Below are 12285 nucleotides of genomic sequence, written 5' to 3'. Positions count from 1 at the left end.
TGGTTGGGGGTTAGTCAGTAGCAGAGGCTCCTTTCCAGGTTCCTGCCAGCCTCTTGTTGAGCAGCGGCCGCTCGCACACCACCAGCTGCCCCTTCCGTGCCCTGGCCCAGACGCTCTTGACCTGGAGCCAAGCATTCCCCCTTCCCCTCCCCGGGGGGCTGCCAGAGGTGTTGCCCTGGAGTTGAGCCAGCCCCTTGCTGCGCAGCATGTCAGAGCCTGGCACTTCTCCCAGACTGTGGGCTCAGGTTAGCTGGCTGGCAGACGGGCTGGAGGCACTGTTCCAGCCATCCCTCCTTCCCTGGAAAGTCCGGCCCAAGGCTAGCTCAGATGTAGCCTGGCCTGAGAGACAGCCACACCCCTTCCACTTGTCCGGACCTAAATCTTGAGTGACCCACAGAGCAAGCGCTGGTCTGGTGGTGTCCCATTTGACAGATCCGAGACCGGGACTCATCTGCTAGGGGGGCTTGTCCAGGGTTACAGGAGACAGGTGGCAGGCAGGGTGCTGATTCCTGGTCCAGAGTACTTTCCTGTGTGCAGGGTGACTCAGTGGGGTGAGTCATGGGCGCAGCCCCAGAGTCCGTTGTCTGGCCCTGTGGGGGAGAGGATAGGAAGGGGAGACACAGCTCCTGCCCTCAGAGAGTCCTGGTATCATGCCAAGCATCCCTTATTGAGATGCATATTAAATGGTAGTGTGAAAAATTAATAAAGAATGAATGTGTGCCCTTCACCTTAAACTACCTTTCTGATACATGTCTTAAGCTCATTCATTCATTCATCAAACATTAGCTGGGAATGCATTTTCTGGGGCCACTGTTCTGCACTTAAGGTGCTCCTAGGTGGTGGGAGGGACACAATTTCAATGTGTGAGGGATTCAGGGTGGCTTCCCAGAGACAGTGATGTCCGAGCTGGATGTTGAAGGAGGGGCGTGAAGCAGGCAGTGGTGCAGGCACTCTGGACAGAAGGAGTGTGCCCAGACACTGGGGGTGGGAGTGGGGAGCAACCAGAGAACCTCAGGAACCTGCTCTGATGCTCGGGCACAGGGGTACGCATGGGTGGGAGATAAGGCCGGTGAGAGAGGCCTTGAATGTTAAACTTCACCATGCAGACAAGGTTGGAAGGCAATCAAAGGTCCGACTTTCACTCCCTTAATCAAAAAGTATTCATTGAGCATATACTGTGTTGTGCTAAGTTGCTCAGTCGTGTCCAACTCTTTCCAGCTCTGTGGACTGAAGCCCGCCGGGCTCCTCTGTCCACGGGATTCTCCAGGCAAGGATACTGGAGTGTGGGTTGCCATGCCCTCCTCCAGGGGATCTTCTCTACCCAAGGATTGAACCTGTATCTCTTAACATCTCCTGCATTGACAGATTCTTTACCACTAGCGCCACCTGGGAAGCCCTGAGCGACTGACACTTTCACTGAGCATCCACTATGTGCTGGTTATTCTAGACATTGGACACGTGACATACAAAAGTCCTTGTGCTCATGGAGTTCTGGGAGAGGAAAGAGATGATAAACAAATAACATATATAATGGTGATAATATGCTATGGAGAAGATAAAGTAGGACAGAAGGGTTAGGCTGCTGGCTTTGAGGGAGTGAGCCACATGGGTCTCTGGGGGAAGAGCATTCTGGCAGAGGAAGCATCAGGTGTAATGACCAGGAGCAGGGAGTGTGCCTGGCATATGAGAGAGACAGCAAGGAGGTGAGGATGCCTGGAGCGTGGTAGGTGAGGAAGAGCTCCAAGGAGGTGGAGTCAGAGTAGATGGAGGGGCCTTGGAAGGGACTGTGTCCCTTGACTTTGCCTCTGAGAGGGATGGGAGCCCCCAGAGGGTTTTGAGCAGAGGACCTGATCCATCTTGGACTTCAGCAGGATTGCTCTGATTGCTGGGTGGAGAATGGATGGAAGAGGACGTAGGAGGAAGCAGGGATGTATTTAGGGAGTGATTGCGATTGTGCGTGTGGCTCGGATAAAGGTGATGGCAGTGGTGGTGATGAGAAATAGTCACATCCTGGAAACATTTTCCTTTTGTTTATTTAACTTTACTTGTTGGCTGCATGTTGTGGCTTGTGGGTCTTTAGATCCCTGACTAAGAATTGAAACTAGGCCATGGTAGTCAAAGGATTCAGTCCTAACCACTGGACCTCCAGGGAATTCCCCTGGATACATTTTTTTTTTTTTTTTGCTTGCACTACCAAGCTTGTGGGATCTTAGTATTTATCCTGACTACAGCACTTATTGTCCTGTGTGGATACAGTGTGTGTTAGGTATCTGTCCCCTCATTGGATGGGGACACCTAAAGGGAAAGAGGGGCTTCTCAGGGGGCGTTAGTGGTAAAGAACCTGCCTAGCAATGCAGGAGATATGAGACCCGGGTTCGATCCCTGGGTTGGAAAGATCCCCTGGAGGAGGGTATGGCAACCCACTCCAGGATTCTTCTTGCCTGGAGAATCCCATGGACAGAGGAGCCTGGTGGGCTACAGTCCATGGGGTCACAAAGAGTGGGACACGACTGAGCAACTCGGCAGCACAAGGGAAGGAACTCGGTCATGCCCTTGTTGATTCCTCAGGGATGGCACAGAAAGGGTGTTTGTGGAGTAAGCGATAAACACTGGCACGTGTGGATGTGCTGTGTTCCTGTAAAGCAGCACTGAGGGACAGGTTGGGCATCTGGAAGCCCCCTAAGCCCAGGCACAGTTTGGGGTTTCCATCTTACAGGCTGGGAGGGTGCAGGTGGCAGTCCTTGCCCACCGGATCCCTGATATTGGCAACTGCTGCCACCTGCTGGGCAAAGCCGGTGTTGCCTCGGCCATGCCCTTGCCTTGGAGCACCTGTGTGCCCAGGCTGGGATGACAATCATCACCTGTCCTCCAGACTGGTGGGACAGACACCCTGACCATGACAAGACAATGATGGGGAAGTCCAGGGGCTGTTGGGGTCAGGAGGAGGAACGGAAGGCAGCTTATATAGGATTTGGGAACAGAACTGTCCTTGGGGCCGACTTGTGGGGCCTGCAGAGCAGGAAGGGGCAGCTGACCCAGGCTCCATGGCTGGGGGAAGCGTGTGTGTGTGTGTGTGTGTGTGTGTGTGTGTGTGTGTGTGTGTGTGGTCAGTGTTCTCCCATTGTGGCTTTTCTGCTGCTTTCTGGCAGGATTTCTCCCTCTTTCTCCTCTCCTGCGTAGTCTGGCCCCGGCCTATTGTTGTACAAAGTGCTGGCCATTGTGTAAGCCTCACCCTTACTGTGACCCTATCAGGGACGCCCTCCTTAATTTCAATTCACAGATGAGACGATGAGGCTCAGAATAGAGGTAAGCGCACAGTGTGTATTGAGGGTTAGGTGACATGGTTTCTAAGCCGCCTAGCCCTTGCAAACCCAAGCTGTTTTGACCACCAAGCCCGGCCCTGCCCAGAAGGCAGCTCTCCTCCTTCCAGGCTCCAGACTCCCAGCCCACCGTCAACCTGTAACCATCTTCCAGCTCAGCCTTGCGGCTTGGGCTCAGCAATGCTGGGGGTGCGGTGGAGGAGGGAGACGCCGGGAGGAGGCAGCTGGGGAAGGAATCTCACTGCTTAGCACGTGATATTGGAGGTAGGGTGGTGATGGAATTGACAATATGCTTGAATACATTGCCCTCCTTTTCCCAACGAGATATTTTTTAAAAAGGAATTTGGCCCACTATTCTAATTAAAACATTTAGGAATGCAGATGAAACACGCAACTCTCTGGTTATGATATTTAGTGAAAATATTTCATATTGAAAGTTTTTTTTTTTTCCAAATGGAAAGATTTTAGAGCACATATTTTTTAAGACTAACTTTATTTCAAAGGCAATTCTTTTCCATGCTCACGGTTTGTGAAACTTGATTCAAACCCTTCACTTGCATTTGTGCTTCTCATTGTCACCTGCCATGAGCCATACCTAGCCCCTCGTTTGACGTCCCCCATACAGTTTTCTCGAATGTGTCATCTTCACTTGTGTTTGGAAATACAGACCTTTTGAATCCATAAATGATGCTGTTGCTGGAAAAGTTATTATTCCAAGTCATGAGAATGGCTGTTTTTCATCTAAGTGGTAGGTTAATATTTGCGGTCTCCATAGGGTAGCACAGAATTACATAAACTAGCTGTCTCCTAGTCTTTTCTTATTCTCCTCCTCTTTCTTCACAGAACTTCTTACCATCTGGTGTACTTTTTGTTTATTGTCTGTCTCCGTTCCCTAGAATGTGAGCTCAGGAGGCCAGGGAACTTTGTCTGTCTTCCTACTTTCCATCACCTGGAAACATACCTGAAGCAATACTAGGTGCTCAGTAAATACCTGTGGAATGAATTAATATTAATACTCTTGGAGGGACTTCCCCGGTGGTCCAGTGGTTAGGTCTTGTCTTCCAATGCAAGGGGTGTGGGTTTTATCCCTGGTTAGGGAACTAAGACCCCACATACAGTGCAGCATCCCCCACCCCAGAAAAAAATCTCTTAGAGATGTCTGATAGCCCAGTGGCAGCCAGGGCCGTGTATGTAGTTAGCACTGGGGTGGGGTGGGAAGGCAGCCCTGCTGGACCTGACCCCTTGTAAGGAGGGCATTTAAGTTGGGGGCAGCCTGTTGTCTCAGGGGATTAGCTACACACAGGATTAGCTACATATGCTATGCTATGCTAAATCACTTCAGTCCTGTCCGACTCTGTGCGACCCCATCCCTGGGATTCTCCAGGCAAGAACACTGGAGTGGGTTGCCATTTCCTTCTCCAATGCATACAAGTGAAAAGTGAAAGTGAAGCTGCTCAGTTGTGTCCGACTCTTCGCGACCCCATGGACTGCAGCCTACCAGGCTCCTCCGTCCATGGGATTTTGCAGGCAAGAGTACTGGAGTGGGGTGCCATTGCCTTCTCCGGATTAGCTACATACATTGAACAAATTACAAGAATATATTGAAGACAACTGTGGGAAAGGGAGTAAAAATCTGGAAAGGGGGAAAGCTAGGATGAACCCAGTGCCACTGGACTGGAATGTAATGTCTGAATGACAACTACCTTTCAATAGATGGAAGCTGTATTCGTTTGGGTTTTCAGAGAACCAAAACCAATAGGATAAATATAGAGAAAGAGATTTATTATGAGGAATTGACTCACGCCATTATGGAGGCTGAGAAGTCTCACAGTCTGCTGTCTGCAAGCTGGAGACTTGGAAAACAGGGTGCTGGAGTTCCAGACTGAGAAAAAAGGCCTGAGAAGAGGGAGTGCCCTGCTGGTGCGAGTAACCAGTCCAAGGGCAGGAGAAGACCAAGATCTCAGCTCAACAGGCTGGAAGAGAGAATTCAGCCCTTCCTCTGGCTTTTTGTTCTATTCAGGCCCTCAATGGATAGGATGATTCCTGTCCACCTTGGGGAGGGCCACCCATTTTATTCAGGCCACCAAGTCAAATGCTAATCTCTTCTGCAAACACCCTCACAGACACACCCGGAAATAATGTTTAACCAGATAACTGGGCATCCAGTGACTCAGTCCTAAGTTGACATACAAAATTAACTCTCACACAGATGAAGGAATAGACAGAGGTATAAATGTGTATGTTTATGTGTGTATATAAAATGTGTGTCTACTGAGTGGGCCTGGCAGGAGACATTACCTTAACTGCATTGAGCACAACTAACACCCACATCTTGGTTTCTAAATACTCTTCACCACCAAAAGAAATAAGTATTCTCGCCAAAAGGGATAATTCTAGGGCTGGGGGCAGGGAAAAACAAGGTGAACCTGGAATATCTTCCTGAGCCAGAAAGTACGGAAGGTTCCAAAGAAGGATGTGACACATTAAAATGAAGAGGTCAGTAAGGGCCACCCACTGACCAGTCCTGGGACAATCTGAACATCAAAATAAATGATAGGAATGTGTTATAACCTACTGAATAAAACAGAATATCACAAGTCCACCTGACATAAGTAAAATGAATAAATGGGGGTGAAGAAAAAGTTCTTCTTTATATTAATAATAGAAGGCCAACTGATAAATGCAGAAGAAATGATAAAATTGGAAGATCACCATTTGCAAGCCATTGTATTAATAACTCAGACAAGACACATCAATGGATGCTGAAACCTATGGTCATAAAATACCTCATTTTCTCAGTACTTACTATGATCAAGTGATCAACATTACCAGCACCACCAGTCATGGTTCCAGATGACACTGGATGTGGTAACACAGCATCAGGAACTCCCTGGTGGTCCAGTGGTTAGGACTTGGCACTTTGGTGCTTTGACTGCCATGGCTTGGGTTCAATCCCGGTTCGGGGCACTAAGATCCCACAGGCTCCACCGCGCAGAGAAACAAAAAAAACCCACAGCATCTTTTTGTGTGATATTTCTGCCCAAAATATGTAACAGTTGTTTAATCGTGAGGGAGGAATGAACAAACCCATATCGAAGGACAGGAGAGTCTACAAAATAACTTCCCTGTAATCTTCAAACATGCCAAGGTCAAAATTCAAAGAAAGGCTGCAAAGTTGTTCTAGATTGAGGGAGGCCAGAGAAATGTGACAACTGGGAGCAATGCTTTACACTACATTACTTTTTTCCACCCTAAAAGGATTTTTTTTTTTTTTGGACATTACAGTTTGAAATTATTTCAAAGTAAAAAGTTAAAATAAATGTCATGAATGTTAGCCTGGCATGAATGTTAACCCTTCTGGCTGATTCCTGCTGGCCTTGGGGACTCATTTTTAGACAAGCTCCTGTGGAACCCCCGTGACTGGATGAGGGCCCTCTGTGCTCCCTGACAGCCTTCTCTGATTATACCCAGAGGTCCGAGAGCAGGGGTCCTGTCTGGATCATGACAGAGTAGCCTCCTCTGGAAACATGCTGAATGGAAACCTCCACAAAAAGGGTGTTTAGGGGTACAGCTCAGTTCTATCTCTTCACTGGGGTTCAAAGAAACTGGATGTCTGGCTGTTGGAGCTGCATTTGGCTGAGTGGGACCCACAGACCATCAGGAGTCATGTCTGCAGGGAGCTTCCTGGAGGGGATCTTGGAAGAAGGAGATACTGTTTAGAGCAGGACTGAGGGTCTGATGATCTAATGCCCAAGACGGAACTGTGCTACAGAGGTCTCTCAAAGGGGAAGCCCTTTTTATATCTCTGATGTCACCTGGGCACTCATTGGTTGCATCCAGGGAGCTGTGGGATACCGAGATTCCGAGACCGCCCCACCCCCACCCACGCTCTAGGATCAGAATGTGGGGACTATTGGGGGGATAATGAGCAGTAATGTGGGAATACTGGAGCATATTGCTAGGGAGGATGAATGTTCAAGGCGCTAGAATTTTTTTTTTTTTTTTTGGCTGTGCAACTTGTGGGATTTTAGTTCTCTGACCAGAGATTGAACCTAAGCCCTTGGCAGTGACAGCATGGAGTCCTAACCACTAGACTGCCTGGGAATCCCCAAATGGGAACTGTTTTTGGTACGATGTTAGGAGCAATTTGCCAGGAACAGTTAAACCTGTTTCCCTTCTGTTTTCTGCTGAGCTAAGGTTATGGCTATATGGATGATGCCATTCAAGGTTCCAAGACCCCAGCTCTTCAGGACAGGGGGTTGAGGCACCAGTCTCAGCACCGGAGCCAACTAGGCTGTAACTCCTTTCTCATCTGGCTTCCCAGGTGGCTCAGTGGTGAAGAATCCGCCTGTCAATGCAGGGGCTGCAGGAGACATGGGTTTGATCCCCGGGTCAGGAAGATCCCCTGGAGGAGGAAATGGCAACCCACTCCATTATTCTTGCCTGGAGAATCCCACGGGCAGAGAAGCCTGCGAGCTGCAGTCCAGAGGGTCACAGAGTCTGCCGGGACTTAGCCACTGAGCACCGGCTCTCACCCTCCTTTCCCATCTCCAGACGTGAGTGCAGCGCCCCCTGGAGGTGAAGGGCCCGAATGACTGGGCAAGAAGGGGCTGAGAAAACTGGGTCTGGCCAGAGGGTTCCAGGAGGGGAGGCAAGGGCATGGCCAGCCGGCCGGGGGTGGGGCCTGACAGGGAGTGCCTGGACAGGAAGGAAGGGCAAAGGGCCATGTCCTCCGCCTGCCCCACCCCGCTGACAAGAGTCCCAGTCGCCAGGCCACCCTCTCAGTCTGGGGCCCTCGAGGGGTAAGTTGTCCTTCTGAATTCTCTTGGTCCCTTTTCTGGGGATCGGGTAAGAATGCCTTTCCTCCCTGGGGGTCCAAACACCCCACCCCTCTGCTCCCCCTTAGGTGGGAAAGGGGCCACACCTGCACTGGCGGGCAGGGCAGTGTCTCAGACCCTTCCCCTCCTGACATTGGCATCAGGATCAAGGTCAGGGCAGAAGGGCCACGTGGGGCACCTCATCCAAGCAAGACCCAGAAACCCCTGCTCCCTCCTCTGTCACCCGACTGCAGAGCCCAGAATCCCAAGCAGCTGAAGCACTGGGGGACACCCAGACAGAGCCCTCGCTGGACCAGGTCCTCCGGGAGCGAGATGACGCTATTGCCAAGTGAGAGGCAGCTGCTTGCAGGGGTTGGGAGGGCGGTGGATGGCTCCCCATCGAGGCTCTGTCCTGCCAGAAAGGGAAGCGGGGAAGTCGGGCATTCCTGGGAGGAAAGCTGCATAGATACCTGTATGAATACTGTCTCAAGGCAGGGGGCTGTGGCCACACTGGTTCACCCCCAGGGCCCAGAATCACATCTGCAAGGCCTGGGCCTCAGGCTGCTCTCTGCCCCCCTTAGGAAGCGGGCCGTGGAGGCAGAGCTGGACACGTGCAGAGCCAAGCTGCGTGCTGTGGAGGCCCAGCTGCTGGAAGTTTTGGAGGAGAAGCTGAGACTGAGGCAGGAGGTGGAGGCCTGGGAGGTAGGGTGGGTGTGCCGGCCAGGCCCGGGAGGCAGGGCCAGACAAGCACAGGCCTGGCCCCTGACCCTGCTCTCCTGGCCCCCAGGAGGACATGCAACGGCTGGTGAGGCAGCAGGTCGAGAGTCAACTACAGAGAGAGTCCCAGAGTGCTCCGGGAGCTCCCACAGACCCTGGAACTGCCAGGACCCCCTGGATCCGATTCCCCCTGAGTCGGTGGGGACACTGGCGGTGAGAGAGCTCAGCCCAAGACCTTGGAAGGAGTGTCTTTATTCATTAAAGTTTGAGGTCTGACCCCTTCTGCATCCTTGTGCCCTCGGAGTGCCCACCTGAATGCTTCTGTACAGAAACAAGGAGCAGGACGCAGAGCCTTGACGCCTGGGGTTTCACGTCCCCTCTGGCCAGCAACCCTTAGGCCAGGAAGCCTCGGACTGCAGCCATGAAGTCCTGTGGGCGGTCGCTGTGGACCCAGTGGCTAGCGTTCGGCACGGTCTGCATCTGGGCCCGAGGGAACAGCCGCCTAATCTCAGGGTAGTGGCTGGGACTGAACACCAGAGAGAAGGCGGCCAAGAAGGGGTGACAGGAGGAAAGTGGAGAGAGAAGGAGGGACACAGAGGCCAAGCGGGGGGAGAGAGAGAGCCACATGAGTCTATGTGCCCAGTGGTGTTTCCAGTTTTCAGGCACCCCTTACCCACACCCCAGACCTCCCCAAGGCAGGCTGAGGGGCTGGGTCAGTCGGGTATGCCCGTCCCTACCACCCAGCCTGGCTTACAGCAGGAATTGAGAGTTTCCACCCCGGAGGAAGAGGGTTGGCCCAGAGTAGGTTTCCTGTCGTGCGGGGAAGTCCAAGATCTTGTCCCAGTGCTTATCCAAGGCATCCAAGTTCAGCCTCCACATGAAGCGCCCATCCACCTCCACCAGGTTGGTGAGCAGGAACTGCCGTATGCTCGTGCTCTGTGGGGGGTCCCGCAATTGTGGGGTGGGGGGCTCTGTGTGAGGCCTGGGGCTGCCACTCTTTGTCTGCCCACAACACCACGCAGGGGCTTGCGTGCATTACCTGGATAACAGAGCGGAGCCTCTCATCGGCCAGTTTTCGGGCGCCGGAAAGGGACGCCTCATTTGCCATGTCCACGGCCCTCATGGCTGTGACGTAGTTTGGAAAGTTCGAGCTGGACGTGGTCTCCACTGGGCTGATGTCCACGGCAATCAGGCGCTCCACCAGCTCTGGCTGTGGGAGAGAAGCAGACTGGGGACCTTAGGGCCGGTTCCTGGATCTGGAACTCGGCCATCCAAGGCTCGCTGGAGTTCCAGGCTGCCTGCTGGGCGCTCAGGGTCGACAGCGGATAGGAGGAAGCCCTGGACAGAGAAGGCTCACCCTCTGAAGTGCCAGCAGCATGGCGGTCCTGCCTCCCATGCTGTGGCCAATGAGGACGCAGGGCACCAGGCCCAGCTGGGGCAGGAGGTCTTGCAGATCCTGGCTCATGGCCTCGTAGCTCATGTCTGGGCTGTGGGGGCTCTCACCATGGTTCCGAGCATCCACTGTCAGCACCTGGGGAAGCGGGAGAGGGGGGAGCAGCACTGGCATCCACAATCAGGGCAGAGCCGAAAGCCTGGCAGATCTGCAGGCTGAGGGAGGTGGAGAGCCCAGGATGGGGGAGATCCAGAAGGGGGGAAAGGGCCCGGATGGTGAGAAGACCCCCGTTCTCAGACCTTGGAGGCCCAGATGAAGAACCGGAGCCACTGTGCCAGAAGGCCCAAGGAGTGTGACCTCGTCTCCGGACATTTGGCCTAGCTGGCTGGCAGCTACATAGAAAGCAGACACCAAGAATTGACAACAGCTGGAGCACATCAGGGCGGGCGGCTGCAGGAGGTGCAAAGGCCCTGTCATCCCTGGTGAACAAGCCGGGTCTGGCCCCCTTAGCGGGCAGGATGCCTAGGTGCCTAGGTATCTGAGAGCAGAGCCTAAGTCAGGGTGGAGCACACAGACGGAAATGTACAATACGAGTGAAGGACTGGGTGGGTGAAAGCATCAGGGAATGAATGGGGTTCATCGTGGGCCTGGGTCTGCCCTGGGGCCTCCATCCTCAGAATGTCAATCTCTTCTTTGATTTCTGATCAGAGAGACCCGCCGCTCCCAAGCGTTGGGGACAGAGAAGCTGGCCACACCGCGGCCTCCTTTAGGGCCCCGCCCACCCAGACCCCACCTCCCTCAGGGCCCCGCCGACTCCAGAAGCTCACCCTCCGGCCTGTCTGCTGAGCCAGGGCCTTGGCGATGGAGTTGAAGTTGGTTTTGCTGCCGAAGAGCCCATGCAGAAAGACAAGGGGCGGGCTAGCTGCCTCGCCGTCCAGAAGCTTGTAGGAAAGCGGCACCGGTCTGGCGGGAGGAACGAGGGTGGGGGAAGGGTCTGAGCTAGCAAGGGGAGCCGTTGAGCGAGCGGCCTGGGAGAGAGAGGGCCCAGGCGGAGGAAGCGGAGCCAACCGGGACAAACTGGGGGGGGGGGAGGGGGGACGAGGGACGGCCTCTCAGCGGACGCCCTTGACTGACCTCGGCTCGGTGCCGCCTTGACTGCTGCTGGATGCGATAGGCAGTCTGGAGAAGCTGGAACTGGAGGGGCCGAGCCCCCTATAGGTAAGCATCCAAGCGCGCGTCCAGCCGACCATCTCCAGAATCTGCTACCGGGTGCGCACCTCGTGCTGTCCCGTAGGCTCCGCCTCGCTCAGGGCCCCGCCCAATTCCGGCCAGAGCTCCGCCTTCTCACCCGCCCCCTAGCGCGGAGCGCCCCGCCTTCGCTCACGTCTCCTTACGTAATCCCGGAAACCTGTCTCTCTTCTAGGCTCCGCCCCTTGCACCCGTACGTAACCCGGCGGGAGCCACGCCTATAAGAGCTCCGCCCCTGGCCACGCCCCGGGCGGAGCCACCCAATACCCTGACCCCTCCCCGCTAAGCTCCCGCCGGGCTCCTCCAGAGCGCAGAACCTATGCCGGGAATCCGAGCTTTCGTTTCGGAGTGTGGTCTCGGCCGCTCGGGATGTAGTCACGGGGTTTGGGCTTGAACTCTGGCCGCGGGGCAGATCCTTGGCAAGCCGCTGAAGTCCCTGCCTGGCCCCGCTGCGGCCTGCTCCTCTGCCCTCTAGCGCCGCCTTGGGTAAATGAGGTATTTCCTGTGCCGCGGGCGGCGGCAGGAGTGGCTCCCCTCGCCGAGACGCCAGCTTGGAGGCGCCGTGCCCCACTGCTGCGGGCCCAGGCAGGCCGGAAGGAGCAGAACACTTCTCACTGATCATGAAGTCGACTCTAGAAGGATCTCGGAGAGACTCTAGAGGTCATCTCCAACCTGCCCGCCTCACCGCCCTTTACAGATGGGGAAACAGAGGCAAATAACTTTTACAAGCGGTAGAATCGGAATCTCTGGTCTTCGAGTCAAGGTGGGAGGCCAGTTATTTGTACTAGAG

The 12285-nt window shown here is 54.1% G+C and overlaps 2 protein-coding genes across 2 annotated transcripts; one reads left to right on the top strand and one right to left on the bottom strand.

Annotated features, from left to right (window-relative positions):
- The first annotated feature begins 7911 nt into the window (after positions 1 to 7911).
- LOC122702023 (BICD family-like cargo adapter 1) lies at positions 7912 to 9130 on the top strand. Its single transcript, XM_043915542.1, has 5 exons — positions 7912 to 7971; positions 8027 to 8122; positions 8392 to 8486; positions 8719 to 8839; positions 8925 to 9130. The coding sequence occupies exons 1-5, from the start codon at positions 7912 to 7914 to the stop codon at positions 9069 to 9071; spliced, it is 519 nt and encodes a 172-aa protein (XP_043771477.1). The 3' UTR covers positions 9072 to 9130.
- On the bottom strand, positions 9091 to 11687 carry ABHD11 (abhydrolase domain containing 11). Its single transcript, XM_043914975.1, has 6 exons — positions 11382 to 11687; positions 11075 to 11210; positions 10212 to 10385; positions 9894 to 10064; positions 9609 to 9790; positions 9091 to 9380 (listed from the first exon to the last, which is right to left on the bottom strand). The coding sequence occupies exons 1-6, from the start codon at positions 11495 to 11497 to the stop codon at positions 9248 to 9250; spliced, it is 912 nt and encodes a 303-aa protein (XP_043770910.1). The 5' UTR covers positions 11498 to 11687; the 3' UTR covers positions 9091 to 9247.
- Between the last annotated feature and the right edge of the window lie 598 nt (positions 11688 to 12285).

This window comes from Cervus elaphus, chromosome 10 (genome assembly GCF_910594005.1).
Source record: "Cervus elaphus chromosome 10, mCerEla1.1, whole genome shotgun sequence".
In the NCBI taxonomy this organism is placed as follows: domain Eukaryota; kingdom Metazoa; phylum Chordata; class Mammalia; order Artiodactyla; family Cervidae; genus Cervus; species Cervus elaphus.
The sequence above is the reverse complement of the archived record's forward strand: the minus strand, read 5'-3'. Positions and strand labels throughout refer to the sequence as shown.

Coding starts and splice junctions, on each gene's coding strand:
- LOC122702023 (XM_043915542.1), top strand. CDS start 7,912: ATGACTGGGCAAGAAGGGGCTGAGAAAACTGGGTCTGGCCAGAGGGTT. Junction 7,972..8,026: donor AGAGGGTTCCAGGAGGGGAG/GCAAGGGCATGG, acceptor GTGCCTGGACAG/GAAGGAAGGGCAAAGGGCCA. Junction 8,487..8,718: donor CGAGATGACGCTATTGCCAA/GTGAGAGGCAGC, acceptor TGCCCCCCTTAG/GAAGCGGGCCGTGGAGGCAG.
- ABHD11 (XM_043914975.1), bottom strand. CDS start 11,497: ATGGTCGGCTGGACGCGCGCTTGGATGCTTACCTATAGGGGGCTCGGC. Junction 10,065..10,211: donor TGCTGCTGGCACTTCAGAGG/GTGAGCCTTCTC, acceptor TCTCTCCCACAG/CCAGAGCTGGTGGAGCGCCT. Junction 9,791..9,893: donor GGCTCCGCTCTGTTATCCAG/GTAATGCACGCA, acceptor GACCCCCCACAG/AGCACGAGCATACGGCAGTT.